Source organism: Dendronephthya gigantea, unplaced genomic scaffold, assembly GCF_004324835.1.
Source record: "Dendronephthya gigantea isolate DGI-Jeju-01 unplaced genomic scaffold, DenGig_1.0 000103F, whole genome shotgun sequence".
NCBI classification, from domain to species: domain Eukaryota; kingdom Metazoa; phylum Cnidaria; class Anthozoa; order Malacalcyonacea; family Nephtheidae; genus Dendronephthya; species Dendronephthya gigantea.
In genome coordinates, this window is record NW_021163113.1 from 642,716 (window position 1) to 669,220 (window position 26,505).

Consider the following 26,505-nt stretch of genomic DNA (forward strand, 5'->3'; position numbering starts at 1 on the left):
GAATTTGTCACAAAATGGCGTTTCCAAAGGCGACGGTAAACAATGCCAGCATTTTGGTATCTAAAACTGGATAAAACATTAAGAAAACGGCGATCACTTTGCTAAATACAATCTCCGTTCAAAATGTTTATCTATCTTAGCAAAAAGGTAAACGAAAGCGTTCGAATGGTCGCTTTTCGCGTTCATTGCGGCGTTAAACGTACGATTTCTGTTCTGTATAGATCGCCATACCCAATAATACGAAGCTACAATGCTTATCATGGAACACAGGACAAGGGTATGTTGCATGCGGTGGGGAAGATGGCCTCCTGAAGTTGTTAAAACTCGAAATACAACAAGGTATTGTATTCCACCAGCCGCCGTCCTGTGCTTTTCGTCTATAAATTTAGCAATTAGTCACTCAGGTGTCCAAAATATGCAAGTAATTTACCTGACGAGTCAAACATTTCGACCAGAGGTGCTTTAAGTTAGTATAACAAGACGCAAATGAAATTCCAAAGTACTTGTGATTCTCTGTACAAACTCTCTGGAAGCCAAATTGGATCTCTGAAAATGGCAAAGAGAAGAAAATTTGATGCTTGGAGCAGATAGACTCATAAAACCCCTACTGCATTACTGTTAGACAGCTTTTCATGGTTGATCTATTAATGTAATTTACCATACCAGTGATTCTTTATTTGATATCTTTATAGTGTCAATTTAATAGCCTGTAAAGTTATATTAATGGTTTTGTGTTTATGATTCAGTGATGTATTGAAGTGGTTATTGTGGAAATGAAGGCAAGAACATGGTGATTCTTTGTAAATATAATATAAATTGTTTAGATAAGAACAGCAAAGTGAAAGGTTTAGCTGCACCAAGTAATCTTTCAATGAACCAAACATTGGAAGGACATTCAGGTAATGAAGATACATCTATCCTTATAAAACTATATAGTTAAATTTTATATTGTTTTGCTATTAATCCTACTAATATATTAATTCAGATGTAATATTTAATTATATTAATACTTTATAATTAAACTTTCATAAATTAATCAAGCTTTACTTTTGTGTCCTTACTTAATGTTTGTTGTCTTCATTACTTCACATATGGTGCCATATAGGAACTGTTCAAGTTGTCACATGGAATAATTACCATCAGAAACTAACAAGCAGTGATCAATATGGCCTAATTATTGTCTGGATCCTATATAAAGGTGCAATTGTGTATTTGTACTATTCATAGATTGAAATAGGATATTGTATAGACTCTTTATTAAAGATGATCAGATGCAGTTTGTCCTTTATGCAGTCAAATGGTTAACCCAAACCCTATAATATGTAAAACATTGCAAACTAACACCAGCTACTGTGTTTTTCAATATCCAGGAGCATGGTATGAAGAGATGATAAACAATCGCAACAAAAGTGTTGTAAAAGACATGAAATGGAATGCAGATGGCCAAAAAATATGTATTGTCTATGAAGATGGTGAGTGGTATACCTATAAGCTACTAGTTGATGATTTCTAAAATTTTCCTCTAAAAGAATGCTTATAATGAAATACCAAGTTTCATTGTCTACTTTTGAATTAGAGGTGCATCTGTGCTTAGATTTCATTTTCTGTTTCTAAGGTGCTGTCATTGTTGGATCAGTTGATGGTAATCGAATTTGGGGCAAAGAAATTAAATTGCAACTTTCCAGTGTCGAGGTAAACTGCTATTGTATTCATAATAATTTTATTATTTCTATAGGAAAAGCAAATTAATTTTTATCCTTTGTTTAGACCATGCATAATTAATTAATGTTTCATTTGATTGGGAGCTATTAGTTTTTAATTTGTTCTTTGTATGAATTGATTTACTTTTAGTGGTCCTCAGATGGTAAAAACATCTTGTTTGGAACAACAAGTGGTGAGGTCCATGTTTATGACTCTCAAGGCAACTATTGTGTAAGTGCATTTAGAATATTTGTAGTGTTGAATGTTATTTCAATAACAACAGAACATCACAGATATTTTGACTGCTATACTAAAACTTTTCAATTATAGTTTTGGATAAAAGCAAACTTTTAACTCCAAACATTGGATTTTGCGATGAATGTTTTAACATTCAAATTGAAGGGATAAATATAACGGGCCTTATTCAGAGCTAGATTAAGCCTCCTTAAAGACCTTGAAAAGGCTTTAAAATGTTCTTACATAAACTAAAACTAATTATAATTCTGTACCTGGTTGTACTCAACAAATAAACTTTGAATACTGGACACACTTGAAAACTGGCCGGTACAGCTAGCATATCTCATAGAATCATACCTTTTGCATTTTTCCTCTTTGAAACGCGTTTCACACACAAAAATGTCGACCCGGACACTTGTACGTTTCATATTTATATCAAAGTTTCAATTTCCTCAACAAATTCCGTTTAAAATCACACACAAAACGTCGAAATACTGTTCTATTTCGTCACTGCAAGTTCTGTTTCAAAATTGAGCCATGTACGATGTTGTGTGAAGAAGCGGGAAAACGATTCGTTGAATTCGTAGAATGAAAAATTTCGCGTTTGGCGTCGCGATGGCGCCGTTTTTTTAATTCGATCGACCATAATTGCTGACCCAGTCGGGAAAGAAAACACAAAGTCGCAAATTAAAACTGTCAAATTTATTTATCGTTCTTCTTCCTGAAACTTTCACCTTTTTTCATAATATTCAAATTACATTCTATAATTGTCACTTCTGGGATTCTATACTGATCAACGCAGTATTAAATAAAGCCTGTAAAACTGTTCGGAACGTTACAAAATGATGAAATTTAGCGTTAAATAGAATCCCGAAGTGACAATTATGGAATATAATTATTTATCGAACGTCAATTGCTTTTTGGGGAAATTATTTTGAACAAAGAAAATTGATCTTTTGCTAAAGAGCAGCCTAAATATTTGGTAAATTGTTGATTGTGTTTGCAAGATCTTTTGAAATGTTGATATGTTTTGATTCTTGCAAATTTGCTTATTTTCGACCGGGCATTAATTCATTATTATGTGCGGGGTGTTGATTCAATATGTTTCGCGCATAACCTGAAAGTAAGGGAAATCTTGCGCGGATTTGTTTGGAGTGCGTTTTTTTGCGCAAATCTGCCGTTGGTTTGAATCATCCACGATTTGTTTTGGTTCGTATCCACACAATAATACATTTGGTTTTTGCAGACAAAAATTACCATTCATTGCCTAACTAATGTTACTGGAGCGGCAAGAATCGTTGGTGTTGTTTGGTAAGTGGTTGGGTATGTTTTGTAAACGTCTTAAGCGGCTACTCTTTATAATTTGAAGCCAGATTTGAGTTCCACAAATAAGTTCGCTAATGTTTGAATCCTAAAAAAATACATTGGTACACGGCGTAGACCCTGGGTACGAGATTGGAATGAAAACGCATGCAGGAGGAGTTTTGAGAGCCTTTCATTGTCGAGTTCAAGCCCTTTCTTAAAACATACAAGGTAATGTACTCATTGCAACAACCACCTCGCTGGGAGTAATTTGAATTGTCCAATCACAATATTCGACAGTTTATTTTAAATAATGCAAACATTTGCAGCGAGCTTGTGAGTTAGTGGAAAAGAGCCACAGCTCAGTTTGCCATCATTATTATCTTTTTTTCTATTCGTAGTTCTTATACCTCTCGTAATATTCTGATATTCTATAGGTATCACGGCAAGGAAGGTTATGTGGAACAGAATTGTCCCGTGCTTGCGATATGTTTTGACAATGGACGAATGCAGATCATGAGAGATGAAATGGACGAGAGTACGTCTCTAGTTAGGCTAATCAATTATTCCAAGGCCTGATTCACGCTTAAATTCTTAAGAATCGGTTAAAATTCTGTGATCGCTATCGCTATGTTGATTGTTGAATTTTTGGGACCATGCAGAGTATTTGAAGAAGTCCTCGTAAACCGCTGGGCTGATGCATGTTTGAATACAAGTAACTATGTCTAGAACAGTTTAACTCATTCTTCCGGTAGCATCTATGAAGCATTGGAGCAAGATTATTGACAGTCAAATCAGGTGTTCTGTTAAACGAGTAAATGAATATCACCATATTCATTGGATTTCACTGAAAGGTCGCGCCATCCAGATACTAATATATTGATTTATAATTTCAGCCCCGGTGTTACTCGACATGGGCATGACGGTGCATAGGATAGAGTGGAACACTACGGGATCAATATTGGCAGTGGCTGGATCGCAAAGACTCTCGCAACAGGTACGCTTTAGCCCCATCCAAACTGCACACGATTTTAGAATTCCTACGGATGAAATTTTGACCATTTTGACCAAATTTTATCAATCTCAATGAAATATATTTTGTACAGATGAAGGCGATTTTAAAATATATTATTTCACAATGGTTAAAGAAGGCTTATCGTATCTTTTCTTCACCAGGACAGGGATGTGAACGTGGTTCAGTTTTATAATCCATTTGGCGAGGTATGTTTCCACGATTAGAATTTTCGTAATTAAACCGCAGACAGCCATGACGAGAGTCAATGAACGTATGTCATATCTTGAGACCGTTCCATTGTGCATGACAGTGGCGGACACTTTGAGAAATATTGGGGGGGGGGGGCGAAAAGACCAATGAGACAAACTGTTAAATGAAAGTGAGACTGTATAGTTAATTTAAAGAGTCTAACGGACTAAGTAACACTAATATACTCTCGCCCCTCCAAGAGTCCGCCACTGGTGCATGAATATTTTGTTTATATATAGTGATTACGACTTATCAATCACGCCTAACTTGTGGTGTTATCTTTCAGCATTTGCGTACACTCAAAGTGCCTGGCAAGGAGCTGACCGCGTGTTCTTGGGAAGGCGGGGGTCTGAGGATAGCGCTTGCTGTCGATTCCTTTATTTATTTCGCGATCATCCGACCCGATTACAAGGTAAATACAGCCTTCGTGCGGGATATATACGTTTAATTGCAGAAAAAGTAATGAATACATGTCGTAAAAAATCGAGAATGAAGAATCGTGAATTTCAAGCTCGGTTATATTCACGATATCTCTTACTTTTGGCTTTCTGGCATTTAAAGTCTTTCCACAACTGCCCTAGAATTTTTAACTAGTTTTTTTTTCATTTTTAGTGGGGCTATTTAGCTAATAGCGTCGTCTATGCGTTTACTAAACCAGATCGCGTTGAACATTGTGTCATGTTTTGGGACACAAAGAATCAAGAGGTCAGTTCAATACGTGTTTGTTTGATTAAACGCATTTTCTAATTGCTTTATATCCTCATCGTTATTAAAGATTGTATCATCTTGCTTCAAGTACAGTCTTAGCGCACTATTGAAATAGTTCATCCGCATAATTATCTATTTAATATCTATTCATTGAGAATATTAGATCTCAGCCATAACAAGATAGTCCCGCATGATATAATTGTGAATAAAAAAAATGAACCTTAAAAATTTATCTCAAATGCATTATCAGTGCCTTCCTTCTGGATTGTCTCTGTTCCCACATTGGTACCGATATCTTGTGTGAATGGGCCTTACTTTAGAGGAAATATATTAGTAATAATTTTATGTCTTGCAAATGGTGAAAGTTTCAGAAGAAAAATTAAATCATGCATCTTCTTTTCCGCTCAGAACTACCTGAAATATGTTCGAAATCTGATCTCGATCACAGCATGTGGCGATCACTGCATACTAGCAACGAAGAGTGTTGAGACCAATAATCAGGTATGGCGTCGTCATTCATGAAGACCTGTGTCTTCGCGTTGTTTTCCTAAACTGTACGAAAACGTTTTTCTTCTTAGTATGTTCTTGTCCTGTGCAATGCAATTGGCACTCCATTGGATTCAAAATATATTGATATCGGTATGTTGACGTAAATAGATTATTGTTTCGATACCATAGAAAGGCGCTCGGTAAGAAGACTCGAAGACGTTAACTTTAGGAGTTACATAAGCACAGATTGAATGTGTAATTATATATTTACTTTACGTATAATTATAAGTAATTGAAGTAGATAATTTGTAAGCCCTATATACCAACCAAAAAGTTATTACCATGATCTGGGTTTTGTAGGTCTTACAAATCACGTTTACTGGCAAAGTTTCTACGATTACATTTACAATTTTGCTTACGCGTCAATCTATATTTTTCAACCAATAGACCTTTCTCTCAATGACGTCGGGTGCAGAAAGCCTGATGTTGATTGGCTCGTTAGTTTTGCGGAGCCAATCAAGAATTGCTAAACATAATACTTGCCGCGTTTTACGTCATTTATGAGAAGGGTGTTATAGCGATGACTGAAACAGCTAGTGGTAAATCTTAAGTTAAACCTTGTTACGAATTCTCTAGGATTCACCCATGCATGGAAAGTGTAAACTGTGCATGGTCAAATTACGAAACTTTGATAGTATGCCAACGTGCCCTCAGATCTTAGGTTTGCGAACTCAATAAGTGTATTTCTTTTAGAACCTCTTTTCGTAACAATGAGCAAGACCTTTGTGTTCGCTGCATCTCAACAAGCGTTTATCTCGTGGCAATACAGGAGCCCCAAGAAGTTGACCGCTCTTGAACTCACGAGCAGCACGTTCCGTAAGGAAAATGCCACACGAGAAAAGTAAGATGAAGTTTTCAGCCTAAATTTATATGGAGTTTTATAAAAAAATTTACATCGTTTTGACAACTATTTAGACACTTACTTTTAACCAACGAATTTCCTCTTTTTCTTTCACAGGATGTTTCATATTGACGATGTTCCGTCAGGTGCTGGCCAAGGGATCAAGGATTTAAAGAAAGCTTTCCAGGTAGCTATGGACGCGGATTCCCAAATTATATTTTGAAAACCTCTTGTCCCTTATGGACAAAGTCCTCTTCAACACTTAGTTCATTAGATAACGTAAACATAAAGCTAAAATAAATGGACTTTTTGTTTGAGAGCATGGTACTCGAAAAGATTTGAACGTTTTTCCGCCAAAATACACGACTCATAAAATAATTGTTAAATATAATTTAATATATAATTGTTTATGTTTCCAGCCAACAAGAGACCCTATTTGCTGCATGTGTGCTACCGACAGGACATTACTCATCGTAAGAGCTGTTTGTAATTACGTGATTGTCAATGCAACTTGATCTCAACTATATGATTTTTACGCCATTTTTAAATTCTCCAGGCCCGCGAATCTGGAACATTGCATCGTTATTCTCTGCCCAAACACGCGCTGGAAATGAAATATGTCCTCAATTGTCGACCTCACAAGATCTCTCTCAATTCCAGCTCAAGGTGACTCTCAATTCTTTGGTATCTACAGGGCGATTTTCTGTTCTTGTGTGACGGTCACAAACAATTTTGGCTGTTTCCTCTCTATTATGTGACTGTCTAAGACATTCCACTTTCCAAATTAAGGGCACACAATAAAGAAGAAAACAAATACAGTTTGTGGGTTGCTACACACATTACAGGGAATCGCCCTACATAGACAAAATTAAGAGATAGCACAATTCGACAAATATTTGACCTCTTTTTGCTTTCTTTTCTGTATAGTCGAGTGGCCATCATTGATATATCTGGCGTATTGACATTCTTTGATTTGGTAAGAATATAGAAAGATTCCAATGGTCATTATTTGCCTGGAAAAGCAATGAGATCACATATTTAGAGCTAAAGATTATTAAACAGAACCTCCAATTTATAAATACCAAGGTTTAATCCAAGTTATACCGAACAACGGGCAACCTTAAGGCGATTAAAAAAACACTATCCGGTGGATAGCGCTATCCAGGCTTCGTACAGTAAATTATACAAACCATGAATAGCCCGCCATGTTCATTGGTGCTTCCTGTTGCATTTGTGATTTTTCCCTAAGATTTGATTTCTTGTTTCCGTAGGATGCGAAGAAGACGGATGAGACTGGTAACCAACAACCTGGGGAACTTCTCAAATTTGAGCGCAAGGACGTCTGGGATATGAAATGGGCTTCGGTAAGGCTTTCGTTTCACCGTCAATGAGCACTGAGATATTAGTATAGTGGGACTCAGTCGTCAGGTTTGCCATGTTATATGCTGATTGAAATAAGTATTACATGTGGGAGCTGTACCTCAGCTGTAGCTTCCCCCCATTACATGCACCCACCCGGGCGGGAGAAGGGTACAGAATATGATGTCGGAAGTTAAGTCGGTAAGCCAAGAAACGCCGATTTTCTTTAGACAAATTCTTATTTACAACTTTTTCCCTATCTTCAGGATAATTCAGAGCTTTTCTCAATGATGGAGAAAACACGGATGTACGTGTTCAGAAATCTCGATCCAGAGGTAGGGATAAATTATGACTTGATAAAAATGTAGGCCTTTGCATAGGTTTCACGCCCGCTTTGCAAAACACAAAAAAAAACAATTTCCAAAAAAATAAGGCCATGCATCTTGAAATTAAATATATGAACTAAACAAGACAAGCGTATGAGATTGTAAATTTTCAAAGTTATTCTGTCTGATGACAGTGCATGTCTCACACTCGTCTGTAGTTTCAATTGATATCTTCAGCTTCACGATCACCTTATTCTTCAGAATTTGTTTCATTTTGTATTTTCTCGAGGAAATGTTTTGGACCCTACTCTGGGCTCACCCTCAGTATGCCATCTAAATCACAATGATAATAAAAAGGATAGTTTAAATTTCGAGGATTGAAAATAGCCTGTCTCGACCTTTGCCGCTTTTGGGTTGCACGAATGGGAAGGCGAACAAGAAAGTAAGCAGCTTTCGCTTTCCCATGATGCAATATAAGAAATTTCTAACTACTGATCTCTAAATAATGCTGGACACAAACACTGCATATCAGAATTGGCGTTTTTAATAATTCCTTATAATTGAGCGTGTAAATGTGCATTATTAACTAAAGGTGAAGTGCGTGTTCTTCTCTTGTATGATCTATAAATTAAGGCAACACGTGGTCGTTCAGCTTGCTCCATCGGCAAGCCCTGATATATATGGCTAGTATATCTCATTGTCCTGGTGCTATTTATGCTATCTAAATGTCAATCCTATATGTCAAAACGTTTTTGTACAACTTTTGTGCCCTCCAATTTTCATCATTGTGCGTGCGAGGATATGTCTATATGGAGACTACGAATTCATTCCACTTCACAGCAAGTCGGATCGGCCCCATCGGTCCAGGATGACTTTTTATATCGGTATGCCACTCTTCACAAAGTTCGTGTTTAAAACGCACATCATGCTCCAGTTTGCCAGCTTCAGAGTAACACAGCAATGCTGTGTACGCCCATTTGACGTTGTTGGTCAAGACTATTATTTTACCAAGCCCATGATGGTACGCCGCTTGAACGATCTTGTGATCTTCTTGTACTTTTATGGTGGATTTCAAATTCCCTTCGGTTGTAAATATTTGAACAACTTTGCAATTATCTAATATTATCATGATATCATTTGCATTAGAAATACTCACACTGCGTGGATCACCACCCTCGCAGTTAAATTTATGTTTCAACTGTCCGTTGTTGTCCAAAACGTACACGTTGCTGTCATCATTGTTGATCAAGGCTATGTTTTTGTTTTCATCAACAGCAATGTTCACCGACGTGCGTCCATCTCGACCGTTGGAATCGAAAGATTCCAACGTACATTTATGTTTTAGTTTGTGATCTTTATCAAACACGCACAACACGTTATATGACAAATTCCTGTTTGCATGAATATCAAACTCTGAGCTTGCTATAACAATGTACACGTTATCATCGCAGTCCACGGCGATTGCTCTTCCTAATCTAACGTGTTTTATTATCTGTTTCAACTTAACTGTCTTGCTCGCACCTGTGCTTGGTTCGATAACCGTGTATTTGTCGAATTGTGGGCGAATGATTTTACCGAGGCTGTTCACAGCAAAGTCCTTGCAATTGAGTATCGCGTTGACGATAACAACTCGGCTGAGTTGCTGCTGTTCAAATCGCCAATCTCTGCACATCAAAATCTCGGGTGCGTGCAGAATTGGATTGAGTTTCATTCGACCAGTGAGCTCAATGCTCGGCCATGTAAATACGTTGGGATATTCTGGGCTACATTTAGCAGCGAAATCAAAAAGAGCATGATTTATGAACAAAACAGACATTATATTGTCCAACCGTTCTGCTTTCTTAAGCTTTGACTTCAGTCCTCGTTTGAGAAAAACTGAGAACATTTCTCGAACCGCTGGTAAATCATTTAGCTCTGTAATGGCCACCTGGCAGGAGGCAGTTGCAGCCACCGGGTCTTCAATTCCTATTTCAAGCATTCTAGCTGCTACACGTAACTTGCAAGCCATAATTCGATCTTTGATGCTCAGAGATTTGTTGTTGAAAGCATCAGTTGCTCGTCCATGAGATTTATTGAAGCAATCTTTAGCAGAAAGAAAGCGCTCTCTGGACGAGATTTCCAATATTTGAGTGGCTTCAGGTAGTGCTACGGCGGCGCTCAATATACAAGATCTAGTATTGACGACGCTTGTTGCTTCTTCTGCAAGCACAATGCTCGCTCTTCGATCTTCATTCGACTTATCGAGAGCCATATTTAACAATGCTACACCTTCTTTCAGGAAACTGTAACTGCTGTCGAGATCTTTCAGAGACAAACAATCGAGCTTCGATTTAATGTCGGTCAAATCTTTAACAATCATCTTACGTAATCTTTCATTCGCGGAACCGCCGTCTTTGAGTTTCTCAAGCATGTAGTCCTGAGCTCTTTCGCACACGAAATTAACGCTTGATCCTATAATGGCAACAACAAAGGAAGACATGGCTTTTTCAACACAGAAGCGAGAGGCGAAGTGGCTGGTGACTACAAGTGAACGACGACTACACGAATACGATTTTGATGATTTCGTGACTTTCTGTTTTGTGGCACTGCTTTAAAAAAGCATGCATATAGATTATAGTTGTTATGATGCCCAATCCTATTCTTATGCGAAGTATACACAATCCTGAAACCAATCAGTTCTTTCCAATATTGCTCAAAGCAATGAATCTCGAAAGTTCCTCTGCTAGCTATGCCTATAAAATACTTAAGACCTGTGCGGAATAACATCGTTATTTGGTTATGTCAGGGGGGGGGTATTCGTATGGTTATACCGGTTATACGTTAATTGTTACACAGAGGGCATGCGGAATGCAAAAATTTGAGCAAAAATTTAAAGGTCGCAAAGACGGAAAAGCAGATGTTTTCATGTTTGGCAAAAATTCATCATTGCGATTTTGGCATGCTATCTCTTTCGTGAGAATGTTTTTGCAAAGCTTCGCTGTATATAGTCCTTATTACGCGGGTGGCTGCTTAATACTTGAGTGTTATGTATTGTAATTTGCAGGAGCCAATATTAAGCTCTGGTTATATCTGTCAGTTCAGTGATTTGGAAATAAAGTCTGTTCTGCTGGACGAGATCATGAAGGTATGTCCAATTTGTGTTTAGTTTTGCAGTGGAAAATTGCTGAATTGAATTTTTCCTGTCCCTCCTTAATTTGTTTACTTGCTAATGCAATATCTTCTATAATTTATTATTTTGTATCATCTATTTTGCTCAGGATCCTGAAAATCCAACAAAAGATTCTATCATCGAGTTGGAAGTCAAGGTTTGTGTTCAATAAATGCCAATATGAATATACAATATAGAATATAAAAATTAAGAATTGAAAAGGGAAAAAAAGGCTCTTACATGATATATAATACTATTTGGTATATATAAAAGGTTTAAAGGGTCTTAATTTCGAGTGAAATGATACACACTTCAAATTCAAGCCAGGAACAGTTGATGGAAAAATGAGTCAACCATAGGTGCTCCGGTAGGAATCGAACCTACGCTTTTGCGATGCCGGTGCAATGCTCTTTCCACTACGGTATCACAAAAGCGTAGATTCGATTCCTGCCGGAGGACCTATTGTTGACTCATTTTTCCATTAACTGTTCCTGGCTTGAATTTGAAGTGTGTATAATTTCACTCGAAATTAAGACCCTTTTAACCTCTAGAATTTACCTGCATCGAATGAAGTGCCAAAAATCATATTTGGTATATATAATATACTACTCGGTATTCATATTCTATGTGGGGGAAACTTTTTGACCAAGTTGCACATTGGCATTTAAATGTAAGTATAGTTTTATTCCGAGACCGGCCAAATTTGTTCACGGTGGTCCTAAAATGTCTAAAATATCAACGCTAATGGTAAATTTCCCCCCCGCTAGACCAGTCTTTGCATGGTTAATTTAATTAGAGGTTGTCAGTCCGTACAATATAAACAAACGCTTATAGTTTGCACGACTTGTATACATACTGTCAGAATATTTAAAACTTCTGAATGAATATGAGCTGATGGAGGAGTTTGCATGTGTTAAAAAAACAGAACATACGAAATTTTAGCATTTTTTATATCAAGTGGTCTAACCAACTGATGTGAGTAGAACTGATGCATACGCGCCTTTGAAGATCTTTAAATATTTTCCTCTAGTCATTGCGAGACGCTCGTGATCTTTTGGAGAAAGTCAGCATTCAAGATGCTCACCAGTTCATTGAAGATAACTCTCATCCGCGATTATGGTATGTAATATGATAGCTTTATTTGAATATACGTAATATATAGACTCTTCTCACCGACTCACTGTTCTGTCTACAGAAACTGGATAGAAAGAGAATATTAACTAAGTATATACACTGCATTGTTATGTAACGCGTGCATTTTTTGCAGGCGGCTCCTCGCTGAAGCAGCTCTCGAACGACTCTCGCTTGATATGGCTGATAAGGCGTTTGTCAGATGCCAAGATTATCACGGAATAAAGTTCGTCAAGAGATTGGCAAAACTTGATGTAAGATTCATCATTGTTCTGCGTAGACATGAAAAGTTTCATTCACTACTTTTGAAATGAAATACATAAAAATGGCTTTTCTGTCTAGCGACTGCCGTGCATGCATAACGTTAACTTTTGTTCTTTAAATGATATATTCTTTCGCATAGTTTTCTGGGTCTTCATCAATTTGCCTGGTCGTTGATTATTTCTGTGGATGCCAAGTATTGACAGATAGAAGTTATTTACACAAGTCTTGCTCATTCTTTTCAGAACGACCTCAAAAGGCAGGCAGAGGTGTGCGCTTATTTCCAGCGATTTGATGAAGCGGAAAAAATGTATCTTGATATGGATCGAAGGTAATTTTTTTCAATGATGGCAGAAAATAAAACAAAGAAAGTTAATAATGGCCTTTTGTTTCAATCAACAGAGACTTGGCCGTCGATCTTCGCATGAGGCTTGGAGATTGTTTTAGAGTGGTGCAGTTGTTGAAGAGTGGAGATGGTGCGGGTATGTATATTTTGTTTTCTATGCCCTCCTTAAGACATTTTTTATAACATTCAATAACATTGCCGGTATTTATGATTCTCGTAACATTTGGATGATGTATGAATACATAAACTAAATTCATCGCGGGCGCAGTGGCTAACAAGTGCATGCGCATTACTCCGATTTACAATTTTTGCACGAAAATATCCCAGACCGATGCAATGGTAACACTTAAGTTGATAGTGATGAAGTGCATGTCTACAGTAATAGATTTGCAATTGGCGTCAAACGCAGAAAGTCTGATGCTGCACAAAGTCTGATTGACTTCGCAAAACTAACCAGTCAATCGAACGTCGTGTAACATCAGACAGCGAAAGGTCTATTCTTTAAAATTTAAAATTTACCGGGAATTTGTACAATCGTGCATGAATACTACTTGTATGAGCTCACACTTTCAATATTCAACGCGTTTCTTTTGCAAGGTGAAGACGCGTTGCTTGAACATGCCTGGAACGCCATCGGAGATTACTGCGCTGATCGTCAGCGATGGCAGCAGGCTGTCACTTATTATCAACAAGGACAAAATCAGGAAAAACTCGTCGAATGCTACTACATGTTGGAGGATTATGAAGGCTTGGAAAACATTGTAAACACGTTGCCCGAAAACCATCGCCTCTTAGCGGTAAGTCCGTCAATATTTATTTGACTAAATTCACCAACTTTGTTTTCATGCAAAACGTGGATTCCTCGAAAGATCAGGTAGTTTAGCACAGACAGGAACGTTCATAGTTTTTTTACTCTTATTACATCAGGAAATCGGCGCTCTCTTTCAAAATATTGGATTGAGTGAAAAAGCCGTTGCCGCATTTATCAAGGTAAAGTATTAATATAAAGTCAGGATTGAGTTTGGATTTTAAGGTTTAATATGGTTAGATTTATAGGATTTAGGTTGAGATAAGGATGTGGAAATTAAGATTAATGTGTAGGTTTAGTCTCAAGATTAGGACTGAGGGTTGAATTAGGATTAAAATTGAGAATGAGATCATGCTTAGAATCAGGATTTAGGTTTAATTTGGGATAAAGATTATTTTGGGATTGAGATCAATTTTTGGATTTATGTCAAGATTGGTTGGGTATAAATAAGCGTTTAGTTTTTCAATTGATGCGAAACAACGATAGTCTATAATCACTCTCACCACAATATGAAATTATGCATTATGGATGGCAAAATTTGAATTGACTTATTTCAGTGCAATCTCATAAAAGAGGCAATCGATTGTTGCGTTCAGTTGAATCAGTGGGACCAGGCCATTCAGCTCGCGAAGCAACACAATATCAAGGAAGTTGACAGTTTACTGGCAAAATATGCTTCGCATTTGATGGAGAAAAATAGAACACTGGAAGCGATTGAGCTGTATCCTTTTAAAAGAGTATAAACTATTATTTTTGTAAAGGTTTTGATGGATATTAGCAACTTGGTCGAGGCTTTAAATTACTGTAAAATGCTGTTCTTTTTCATTTGACTTAATCCTTCAAAAGTTACCGCAAGGCAAGTCATTATGTTGCAGCAGCAAAACTTTTGTTCAAGGTATGTAAACACGATTGAGTTAATCTTGTAATCCCGGGTTTAACAACAGTATAATAAACTAAATTAGGTTTACTATTAGGAAGGGGTTTTTATGCTTTTATATAAAGCCCCGAACAGTTAATGACGAGGTGTAGCCGAGCCATTGTTTGTGGCCAGGATGTTAAAACCAGAATTTTAAAGCCTTTTCACCAAGCTAATTTTTATTTCGCTGGTTCATCTTAGACAGCTAAAGAGACAGCAGAGCCTATCAATAATCCTTTGCGAGCTAAGAAGTTGTATGTCCTTGCAGCGTTACTGGTAAGTTACCAGTTATTCCTATAAATATAGTAAGCTATGTTGACCTTCTTTATTCAAAACTAAAGGACTGTGCACTCGGCCGCATGTGTTCGGGTTCATTATTTAGAATTACGTTAGAAATATTCCTAAATTTTTAAATTGTGTTGCAATTTTTATCAGATCGAAAAGTATCACGAACATGTCAAACAAACTAGTCTTAAGAGTGGAAAAAGTACGAAAGAGGTACGCTATAAAACTATATCATTTCGTAGCAACTTTTAAGATGTGTTTTTGTGCACTTGCAATTTTCGTTTTGTTCATTGAAAATTTCTCCAAGGTTTGCAACTTAATGTGTATTAATTTCATTATTTAGGCCAATACTTACGAGCAGGTAGTGTTGAAAAAGTAGACTAGCGACGACTTTAGGTAGTTCTAACATTCAGGTATGATAGAACAGATTGACACAGTAAGGACAGAATATCTTTTGAACTGAGTTTAGTGAAGTAATTTCTTTACTCAGCTATATGCATGCCGGCAAGATCGTGATAAAAACTTGAGAAAAGTAGGTCAGCCAATTTTTTCTTTCTGCAAGTGGAAATTCAGCCTATGACAGCATTTGGTTACACATCTTAGCACAGTATATTCTAAACATTTATCACATGATGCATGTTATTCAAAGTTTAATTCTCAATATAAGTCTAGCGAATGTGGTCCAGCGACTGTGGCTCAGCGAAATATACGCGAAAACGTCTCTACGTTTCCCCTTTACAGTTGCAATTTTTGTCATTCGGCAGTTGCTAAATCACATTAGATGTCAGAGAATACTTGAAGAATTTCCCGCTACACTTTACTAAATATCTTGGACGATATATCTACTCTGTCATGTTGACTGTATTCATCTCGTCTTTTAATACCGTGCTTTTACCTGTTGCTAGGCAACAACTGCTCTGGCAGGTTTGCTGGAAGACGACATTGCATCAAGCGAAGACAGTCAAATCGTTGACAACGCGTGGCGAGGAGCCGAGGTTAGGTTCATGTTTTTGCAATTCAGATATAATTTTTCCTTCAAAGGAAGGAAATCAAGGAATTGTCTCTTCCCACGCAGTAAATGTACTATACTTTGTCTATACTTGGTTGATTCTGCGAAGTGTAACTTATGGTTTTCATACAAAGACAAACTGTGCACACCAAAATGCCTTTTTAGACGTGTGTTTTGAGAATGCTTGAAATGCGTGTGTTTTGAAATCAATGAGAATGATTTGAATAAGTGTTCTTATATATTCTTCTCCATACGTTCAGGCGTATCACTTCTTGATCTTGGCCCAAAGACAGTTGTACAGTGGATATGTCGATGCTGCTTTGAAAACGGTAAGATTTTTTAACATTCTCAACTGATAGACATTGGAATGCATTTCTAACGGGAGTCAATATGTAGGGGTCATGCACACAATGTTTTGAATACAGACCTTCCGTGTGAAAATCATTACACTACACTGGTTTCTGAGCTAGACTTTTCATTATTTCAGTTTCTTAACTTGATATGAAAACCTACTGATATGATCCAAAATATTAAACAATGTCAGCAGTTAGCTCTTCCAAGTTAAGAAAAGTTTTGCTTTAAAATTGAAGCATGTATAATTTAAACATAAAGTGAAGAATTTCACTCAAATTGCGCTGTGCAATGGTCCTGAAGTCTGCATTAGCTCTCATGTGATGCAGACTTTAATTTGATGACTCGCAGTTGTGATGAAACATCTTCAGTGTAACGAGTAATAATTGTTTTAACAATTTGATAGTATGTTAACAAGTATGTTAAGAACGCATTGACCAAAATGTGAGATTCATGCGCGTGTGGGTGACACAATATGTAATGATAATATCAATTATTACCTAGGCACTACATCTTCGCGATTATGAAGACATTCTTGATCCTATTGTGGTTTATTCGTTGCTGGCTTTAATAGCCTCGAACAACAGATGTTTCGGAACTTGTTCAAAGGTAATCTAGCTAATGCTCTGTATACTGGTATTAACAGTCTTCATCATACACTTTCTAAATGTTGCCATCTTCACCAAAGTTTCATCATCAGTTAACCTTTGATCACAAAGTATCGTTTCTTTTTTACAGGCCTTTATCAAACTGGAAACGCTCGAATCTATTCCACGGGAGAAACGAGACGCATATGAAGAACTAGCTCTTCAAATATTCACCAAGTAAGATAAATATAGGGTGGCTTTGTGATGTGAATATGTGCATTGTAATTCATGTCCAGCAACCAATCAATTTTCAATATTTTACTAGGAATTCGCCAAAAGATGGTCGAACTAACACGGTTGAATGCACAAGTTGCGAGGCTCCTATACCTGATTCGTAAGTGCCTTTTTCGCAAAACACAAAGAATATCTTTTGGATTTTTCTAATCGCCATTCGTTCCGACTTACATCCGCCTAATTTTCGGTTTACAAACGTATATATACGCTATTACAAATTGAAATGTTTACAAAAGATTTAAAGAAACGTTAATAAACGCTATAACAGTTCTCCTTCAGCAGGCTATATCACTCTTGTAATCATGCAGCACTATGTTTTTTCAGATCCAAACGCTGCCCTCGTTGTGAAACACAATTCCCAACATGCATTGTGACCGGGCGACCTCTGATGGACTATCAATTCTGGATGTGTTCAACGTGTAAACATCGAGCTTATGAACAAGAGATACGCACCCTTGCAACATGTCCACTCTGCCATACCATCATCTAACAAGGTTTGTTCAAATTATTCATTATTTTTCTAATAAATTTCATGTCCCGAATTCAATAATATAATATGTAGGGTTTGGGATCGATGATGCATGTTTCGGGGAGGGGGGTAAGTAAGAGTTACATTCGTATGTGAAATTTACACAATTTTCTTCAATCCCATGGTCGGCGTGGTCCCTAATCCCGCTGAACGATTAGGGTCCAATGCTTGACAGGTTATGTAACATTATATGATGCTACATTTCTCATATACGCTTGCCTTTTTGGTGGTAAAAAGTACATTATTTACCATTTTACATGAAGTATTGAAAATTTAGGCATTCTGATTGGCTTTGCCTGAAAAATGTAAACAAATCATGCCGATTAGTTTAAAACAAATTCCTCCTTGTTCTGTGTTTTATAAAAGCGAAACTCGGCAAATATGCATGGCACTTGTTGGCAACCATGCTGTGATTGCAGTCGTATGAATGGGATCTTGAAATGTCTTGATCCCAAACTATAGTACATCTACAATAATACTCCAATTGCATCCATGGTGAACAAGGTCAATAGAGGTGCACACCTCTGTACGCCGCCCTTCCTATAAATCAACTTGATAATAAACCATACTGAAGAAACTGTCCTTCAGATTCTAATTTTTCAATTTTACTTACTGTGCGATAACTGCATGGGAGAAATACACAAGCTTTAACTTGCTTGCCCTATTTCTTGAGTGAATTTTTCGATGAAACAAGTTTCACGGCATTCTTTCAGGCTAAATTATATATTTTTTAATAACTGACGTACCGTATAGCTAAACACTATGACCTATGAATCATAAAAATAATGTGAATTAATGTTATTCTTTAGACTGAATTTACGTCGCACCATATGTACATTCGTAAAAAGACTCTTTCCCATCATGATATGCTGTTTGTAAATAACTATCTAAACCTTGTACAATGTAAATGTCTTATTTTAACTTAATTTATTTACTAAATTAATATAATCCAGGTTTTTACGATTTAAGTATTTACATAATAAATATGTCTAAATACGTTTACGTACGCATTGTAATTAAAAGTGTGTTGTGTGGTATTTAATCATCGGTGATAACTATGTTGTGTGTTTTTATCGACCATTCCTCTATTAAAATAAATTTGAATCGAGAATAATTCATCAATACGGCTGGAAAGACATCCTAAAATTATAGTAAAAATGGGAAAGTTAGGATTACGAAGTTATCACAATTCCGTCGACACCTTTGTCTAATGAATCAAAATGAAAGATCGTTGTCTTGGTAAAAATTTCTTCTCCATCTTCATTATTTTGCGAGAATATATACTCAAATGAAAATGACTTTTTTTGACCGCTTCACAGCAAAAGGTCCGCTGAAATGACTGATAATACTCATAGAAAACCATTTCGCTTCAAAATGCTGGGTATGCTCCAGTTCACCTGCTTCAGAGTAACATAGTAAGGCAGTGTTCTTCCGATTAACATGATTAGCCAGCACCATAATTTTACTGATCCCATGATGAAATGCCACCTGCATGACTTCGTAATCTTTGCACACCTCAATGGTAGATTTCAATCTGCCCTCTGTTGTAAATATATGAATGTATTTCGAATCACATGATGGAATCATTACGTCATTTGTATTAGAAATACTTAAACTGCGTAGCTCATCCCCGTCTCTTTTAAACTTATATTTCAACTGTCCCGTAACGTCGAGAACATACACATTGCTATCGCCATATTTAATCATGACTATGTTTTTGTTTCTGTCAACAGCAAGGCTCGCACGTATTGTTTCATTCTCGTCAAAAATATCCAGAACGAATTTATGTTTCATGTCGTGATTCCTATCAAACACATACAACACATGCGAATATACCACACCCCTAGCTGCGACGTTGTTAGATTTCGAAATCGATCTTAAAATGTACACGTTATTATCGCTATCAGCAGCAACTGCTATTCCATTTAACAGTTTTGCACTTAGACTTTCTGTGTCTGCAAACGTAACTACCTTGCTTTCACCTGCACTGGAGTTCACCATGAACTTGTCATCATCTAATTCAATAATTTCACAACGGCTGTTGACAGCGAAATCGAACCATAATCCTACTTCCGCAATCCGGTTAAGTTGCAGCGCAGATTTTTTATTGCGGGACCTCAAAGTCTCAATTGCGTTTAGGATTGGATTGAGTTTCCGACCGGCGACCTCAATTCCCGGCCATATTAATACGTTGGGATATTTACAGCTATGCTTTGCTGCGAAATCAAATAAAGCATGATTGATAAACAAAACAGACATGACGTTGTCCGACCGTTCTGCTTTATTAAATTTTGATTTCCATCCTCGTTTGAGAAAAACTGAGAACATTTCTTGAACCGCTGGTAAATCATGTAGCTCTTCAAGGGACAACAGGCAGGAAGTAGTTGCAGCCATCGGGTCTTCAAGACCAATTTCAAGAATTCCGGCTGCTACACGTAACTTGCAAGCCATAATTCGATCCTTGATGGTCAAAGATTTGTTGTTGAAAGCATCAGTTGCTCGTTCACGAGATGCTTTGAAACGATCTTTAGCAGAAGCGAATGGCTCCTTCGACGAAATCTTCAATTTCTGAATTGCTTCAGGAAGTGATAAAGCAGCGTTCAAAATACCAGATGTATCGTCTACAACTCTCGTTGTTTCGTCTACGGGAGCTTCGCTCGTTTTCTGATCTTTATTCGACATATCAAGAGCCAGATTTAACAATGCTACACCTTCTTTCAGGAAACTGTAACTGCTGTCGAGGTCTTTCAGCGACAGACAGTCTAGCTTTGATTTAATGTCGGTCAAATCCTGAACAATTATCTTTCGTATTTTCTCATCCGCTAAACCGCCGTCTTTAAGTTTTTCTGCTGCACTGTCTCGAGCTTTACCGCACAAGAAACCCACGGTGGAGCTTAAAATGGCAGTGACTATAGAGGACATGGCCTTCGAAGCTGTTCGGTTTAGAAGAGTTTAGAAGAGTTTCTGTGGTCACAACTGAGGGAATATATTCAAACGTTTGAATATTTTACAGATGAATTAACATGAACATAGTGTTACACACATAACATACTGTAACATTACGTCATCTTTGTTGAATGGAAGTTCCCGTGAAGAACGTCAAAATACCAGTTTCGTTCCCAGGCGCTCGTTCCTAGGAACACTACAGGCTTTTACATAGTTCAGTGCTACACGTAACTTGCAAGTCATAATTCGATCCTTGATGCTTAGAGATTTGTTGTTGAAAGCATCAGTTGCTCGTTTACAAGATTCACCGAATTGTATTTTAGCATCAATGCATGAACCGACTATCAGACGAAATTGTTAGTTGTTGAACAGATTGAGAACGTGATAAGGTTGCATTTAAAATACCAGATGTAGATTGATCTCCACCTCTTGTTGCAGGACCTTCGCTCGCTTTCTGATCTTCATTCGAGTTACTGATAGATAGATCTAAACTATTTAGACCCTGTATAACAAAGCTGTAACTGCTCTTAAGATCTTTTTCTGACTGACCGTCGAGCTTCGATTTAATGTCGGTCAAATCTTGAACGATTATTGTACGTAATTTTTCATCCGTCAAATCACCGTCTTTGAGTTTTTCTGCCGCACTATCGCGAGCTTTGCTGAACAAGAAGCCTACGATTGAGCTTAAAATGGCTGTAACAAAAGATGGCATGACTTTTTTCTGCAAACATGGACAGATTATAGGTCAAGGTATCACTGCCTGCGAATTGAGTAAACACAAACACACCTATTTCACACAATTTCACACTTATTGAGAAATAATTAAAAAAATTTTGTCAATTATGTCAGTGCACCCATGGGTCCAGTAGATGACAGTGGAGACATTCATATTAATACAATGCCTAAATTTCCAAATTCTAATTTTCAGGATATATCCAGTAGTTTAAGCTCTATTTTTGACACGTGAAATACAATTATCGTGATATGGGTGCACATTCCACTAGTATTTTGGAAAAAGTTTCAGAACCGATTTCATACACTCGAAACCGGACTCGTGTGAACTTTTAAACTCTGGAACAACATTTCACTCAGTGTACCGTGTGCTAGACGATGCAAACCAATATTTGCGGGCAGACGGGTGAGAATCGGGCAGATGCGAGTTCAGAAATGAAATTTGACCTGTCTGCCCGCTATACTTATTTTCAAAAATATTTCTTACACAAGCTGTGTTTACCAGGTTAACAGTTAAAACATTTGTTTTACCTAAGAAATATGTCGTGCAATGTTCCCGGGCTAGCGAGTATCAATGCCCTATCATTTACTCGTAATTGTCGTGAGCAAGTCATTGTCACCGATCTACCTCCTCCACAGGCCCTTTTCGAGCAAATATGGTGGGCGGTGATAATAGTCCGGATGTAGCTAAATTTGTCTTTATTTCTGTTTCTGTATTCAAATCGGTCATTGTTGACGTAGAAATATTCTTTCATGTCAGCCAACCAGGCATTACGCGTGCAGTTCGTATAAGGTGTTGTGCGAAGCAAGTCAGTTTCAATTTGCCGCGATAAAAGTTCATGCACAGTTTTCCATGCAGCAGACAATTTAGCGAAATATAAGAGAAAACATACTCCGAAATTAAACATCTTGTAAATTCAAGATATGAGTTGTTAAAAAACAAGACACAATATTCAAGGTGATATTTCGACTCTATTTCAAAGTCATTGTCAAACCAGGTTTGACAATGACTTTGTCTTTGAAATAGAGTCGAATTATCATGCACCTTGAATATTGTGTCTTGTTTTTTAACAACTCATATCTTGAGTTTACAAGATGTTTAATTTCGGAGTATGTTTTCTCTTATATTTCCATGCAGTTACCCACTTATAAAATCACGGACGTGTAACTTTACAAGATTTTAAAAATAATAATTTATTTACAACTGATAACATTTTAGACATATAACTGCAACTACGAAAATTGAAATCTAAAGCTAAAATTTTGATAGTTCTTGGCTAGATTCACTATTAATTTTAAATAGCCGAAAAGATGTTTATTTAAAACCGTTCGTTTAAATCGTTCTATCTTTATATTTGGCGATATGAATATTTACGGACGATTTTAAAGACGGAATATGGAATATAATAAAGACGAAACGTTACAAATAAAAATATTTGCTTACTTTTTGCTTTGGTGGCCAGTGACGGATCTAAGGGTAGTCACTAGTCAGAACAAATTACACAGCTAAATTTTAAATTCAAAACACCTTAATAACAACGCTATTGGTTATGGATTTTTAAACCAAAGAATATTTTTAAATAAAATCTACCAATACGTTTGCGTTTTTAAGCTGTAGTAATTTATCCTGACTACCCCTAGATCCGCCACAGCGTCACTGTTGATGGCCATCTTAAAAGTTGTATGTCGGTCCTGCATATTTATCATATAAGAAAACAAACTATATGCTCGATGATAATAATGCTTCATACACTTAAATGAGGGTAACAGTATCATCCCACATGACAGCGAAAGGTCCACTGGGGTGGCCGGTGATTCTCCTCAATAACACGTCTCCCATTGTTGAATACACAGTGTGCTCCAGTTTGCCTGTCTCAGAGTAACACAACAGGGCTTCAAACTCGTTCTTGACATAGTTAGTCCACACAATTATTTTACGAATGCCATGATGATATGCCAGATGAATGACCTCGTGATCTTCTGGCAAGTTTATTGTGGTTTTCAAATTACCTTCGGTTGAATATATACGAACAGCTCTGCGTTCACGTGATGATATCATGATGTCATTTGCATTGGAAATACTCAAACTACATGGTGTATTGTCATCTCGTTTAAACTGGCATTTCAACTGCCCCGTACTGTCGAAAACAGACACATTTCTGTCGCCAAATTTCGTCATGACTATGTTTTTATCTTTGTCAACAGCAACGTTCACTTCTATTGTTTCATCTTCATCAAAAGTGCCCAAAACGCTTTTATATTTCAAGTCGTGGTCACTTTTGAAGACGTACAAAACTAACAGACGATTTTTCAACTTTATCGCACTTGAAACGACGTCATATTTTGAACGTGACATAAGAATGTACACATTGTCTTCGCTGTCAACAGCAATTTCCTTCCCCTTGGAATTACTTTTTGTTGTTTCTGCTAGCGTAACTTCCTCACTTTCACCTGTGCTGGGGTTGAAAATTGTAAATTTGGTGTCATACAATGAAATAATCTCACAACGACTGTTGACGGCAAAGTAAGCTGATCCTACTTCCGTAAGACGGTTCAGTTGCTGCTGTACAGCATTTCCATCATGAGACGTCAAAATATCCAACACGTTTAGAATTGGATTGAATTGTCGATCTGCGAGGTCAATTCCCGGCCATGTAAATGCGTTGGAATATTTGCTTCCATACTTCATTGCGAAGTCATATAAGGCATAATTGGTAAACAAAACAGACATTATGTTGTCCAATCGTTCTGCTCTCATAAACATTGATTTCAGTCCACCTTTGAGAAAAACTGAGAACATTTCTCGGACCGCTGGTAAATCATGTAGCTCTTTAAGGGACAACAGACAGGAGGCAATTGCAGCCAACGGGTCTTCAAGACCAATTTCAAGAATTCTAGCTGCTACGCGTAACTTGCAAGCCATAATTCGATCCTTGATGCTTAGAGATTTGTTGTTGAAAGCATCAGTTGCACGTTCTCGAGATGCTTTGAAACAATCTTTAGCAGAAACGAACCGTTCCCTCGACGAGATCTTCAATCTTTCAATGGCTTCAGGAAGTGATAAGGCAGCCCTCAAAATACTAGATGCAGTAACCTTTCCAACTCTCGTTGCTTCGTCTACAACACCTTGGCTCGATTCCTGATCTTCATTCGACTTATCGAGAGCCAGACTTAACAATATTACGCCATCTTTTAAGAAACTGTAACTGCTGTCGAGGTCTTTCAGGGACAGACAATCGAGCTTCGATTTAATGTCGGTCAAATCTTTAACAATTATTTCACGTAATTGTTCATCCGCTAAACCGCCGTCTTTGAGTTTTTCTGCTGCACAATCTCGGGCAAAACCACACAGAAACCCGACGGTTGACTTTAAGATAGCCGTAATTATAGAATGCATGGCTTCCTAGCTTGGAGGAACATACGGCAAGTTTGAAATGGAAACTCTGTGGATGAAACTGTACGAACAGATTCGATGTTTTTGGTGATTTGTGATCCGGATATATTGTAAGATTGCGTTTTCTTCTTGTTTGGGATTTTCCCAGAGGGATTTTCCCAGAAAATACGTGATCTGTCCAATAATACACAATGCTGATATGCATGGAAACGGTGCAAGGGGTCGGGAAGTTTTAATATATTTTGTCATATGATTCACAATGAATCCCAACTGTTGGGATGTCTTTTCCTTTCTAAAGCGTATATTGCTAAAACGGAACGTATTTCTTTGTATTTTTTAAAGTTGAGCAATCAAGTTGAACCCGCGCGCGTGACTCTGAAACAAAGCAATGGGTTAAAGCAGGTTCCTGTAAAAAACAAACAGATATTGTTCCTGTGAATTTGAAATAAAATTGCAGGAACTTCGAATCCTGAACACTGAGTCACTAGAAATATTCCAGTCAGTGTCTGGTAGTTAATATTACTGCATGTCAGTAAAACTCTGAACTTTTGCCACCAATGCATTCTTCGTATTAATTGTTAGGGCTGTAGCAAGTTGGATGAATGCGCATGCATATCAGGTAAAAACACAAGAGTCTTTATCACCTGAAGTGGTATTATTTGAAGTGTTATTGTGTCGGATGAGGGCCCTTATAAAGTCGAAGGTTTGCATTAAAAATCGCTTTCGAAGTTTTAGTTCATATCCTGAATTTCACGATGATCTAATCTGCGCAATATAGAGTCTGTGCATTGCTTGTACCAATATGATGATCTATTTACTGAATATATAGCAATTAACTATGTAGCTATCATAAACGAAACTAGAAATAACAAATCGTTCCTGTGATGAGCTAACTAATTAATGGCTCCGGAAGTACATAAATTTTGGTTTCGTTATTTTGATAGGTTTTATAATAAGAATTCTTGTTTAACTTGTCTTTGCAAAACGACATACCAGGCTTCAAATAATTCATGATATCATATTCAAACTACATCCTTACAACAAACACAGAGTAAACAAAATCTGTAGACTATCTGTTTATTAATCTTCGAAGTTTATAGATTATTATAATAATTTCTTTACGTCACTAATCCTGTTTCTCTTTTATTATATTACTATCTTGCATTTTATTTTGTACAAAGTGCTTTTGCAAAAGAACGCTATCTGAATGATTGAATATAATATGGATGATACCAAATGAAATTTTATTGCTAAACTAAAACAAAAAACTAAACAAAGGTAATACTGTCGGCCATTTCCCAGCAAAAGATCCCCTTGGATATAGCTTATCATACTTATAGCGGTGCTAAGGTGACTTCGCACAAAATGCTCCAGTTTGCCTGCTCCTGAGTGACAAAACAGGGGAGTTAACGTTTGGACATGCTACGATGCTATGCCATCTGAAAAATTTTGTGATCTGCCGGAATCCAAATTTCAAACTC

At 37.1% G+C, this 26,505-nt stretch overlaps 2 protein-coding genes across 2 annotated transcripts; one reads left to right on the top strand and one right to left on the bottom strand.

Annotated features, from left to right (window-relative positions):
* The first annotated feature begins 14 nt into the window (after positions 1-14).
* Positions 15-18,849, top strand: LOC114534574 (WD repeat-containing protein 35-like). Its single transcript, XM_028556037.1, has 41 exons — positions 15-147; positions 222-339; positions 825-899; positions 1,106-1,198; positions 1,371-1,472; positions 1,616-1,692; positions 1,852-1,932; positions 3,185-3,249; positions 3,678-3,778; positions 4,137-4,237; positions 4,417-4,461; positions 4,791-4,916; positions 5,117-5,209; positions 5,621-5,713; positions 5,791-5,851; positions 6,455-6,602; positions 6,720-6,789; positions 7,022-7,075; positions 7,159-7,268; positions 7,530-7,578; positions 7,874-7,966; positions 8,228-8,296; positions 11,331-11,411; positions 11,545-11,592; positions 12,466-12,554; positions 12,703-12,820; positions 13,073-13,158; positions 13,230-13,309; positions 13,771-13,970; positions 14,101-14,163; positions 14,539-14,702; positions 14,828-14,876; positions 15,099-15,173; positions 15,333-15,395; positions 16,088-16,177; positions 16,452-16,520; positions 17,047-17,151; positions 17,281-17,366; positions 17,455-17,523; positions 17,748-17,917; positions 18,762-18,849. Exons 1-40 carry the CDS (start codon positions 124-126, stop codon positions 17,911-17,913), a joined length of 3,549 nt encoding a protein of 1,182 aa, XP_028411838.1. The 5' UTR covers positions 15-123; the 3' UTR covers positions 17,914-17,917; positions 18,762-18,849.
* A 266-nt stretch (positions 18,850-19,115) lies between these two features.
* On the bottom strand, positions 19,116-20,913 carry LOC114534575. The gene has a single exon (XM_028556038.1). It carries the CDS (start codon positions 20,872-20,874, stop codon positions 19,237-19,239), a length of 1,638 nt encoding a protein of 545 aa, XP_028411839.1. The 5' UTR covers positions 20,875-20,913; the 3' UTR covers positions 19,116-19,236.
* Positions 20,914-26,505: the final 5,592 nt, after the last annotated feature.

Excerpts from the sequence above, each read along its gene's own strand:
- LOC114534574 (XM_028556037.1), top strand. The coding sequence starts at position 124 with ATGTTTATCTATCTTAGCAAAAAG. Across the intron at positions 4,238-4,416 it reads CGCAAAGACTCTCGCAACAG|GACAGGGATGTGAACGTGGT; the intron begins GTACGCTTTAGC and ends TTTCTTCACCAG. Across the intron at positions 4,917-5,116 it reads TCATCCGACCCGATTACAAG|TGGGGCTATTTAGCTAATAG; the intron begins GTAAATACAGCC and ends TTTCATTTTTAG.
- LOC114534575 (XM_028556038.1), bottom strand. The coding sequence starts at position 20,874 with ATGTCCTCTATAGTCACTGCCATTTTAAGCTCCACCGTGGGTTTCTTG.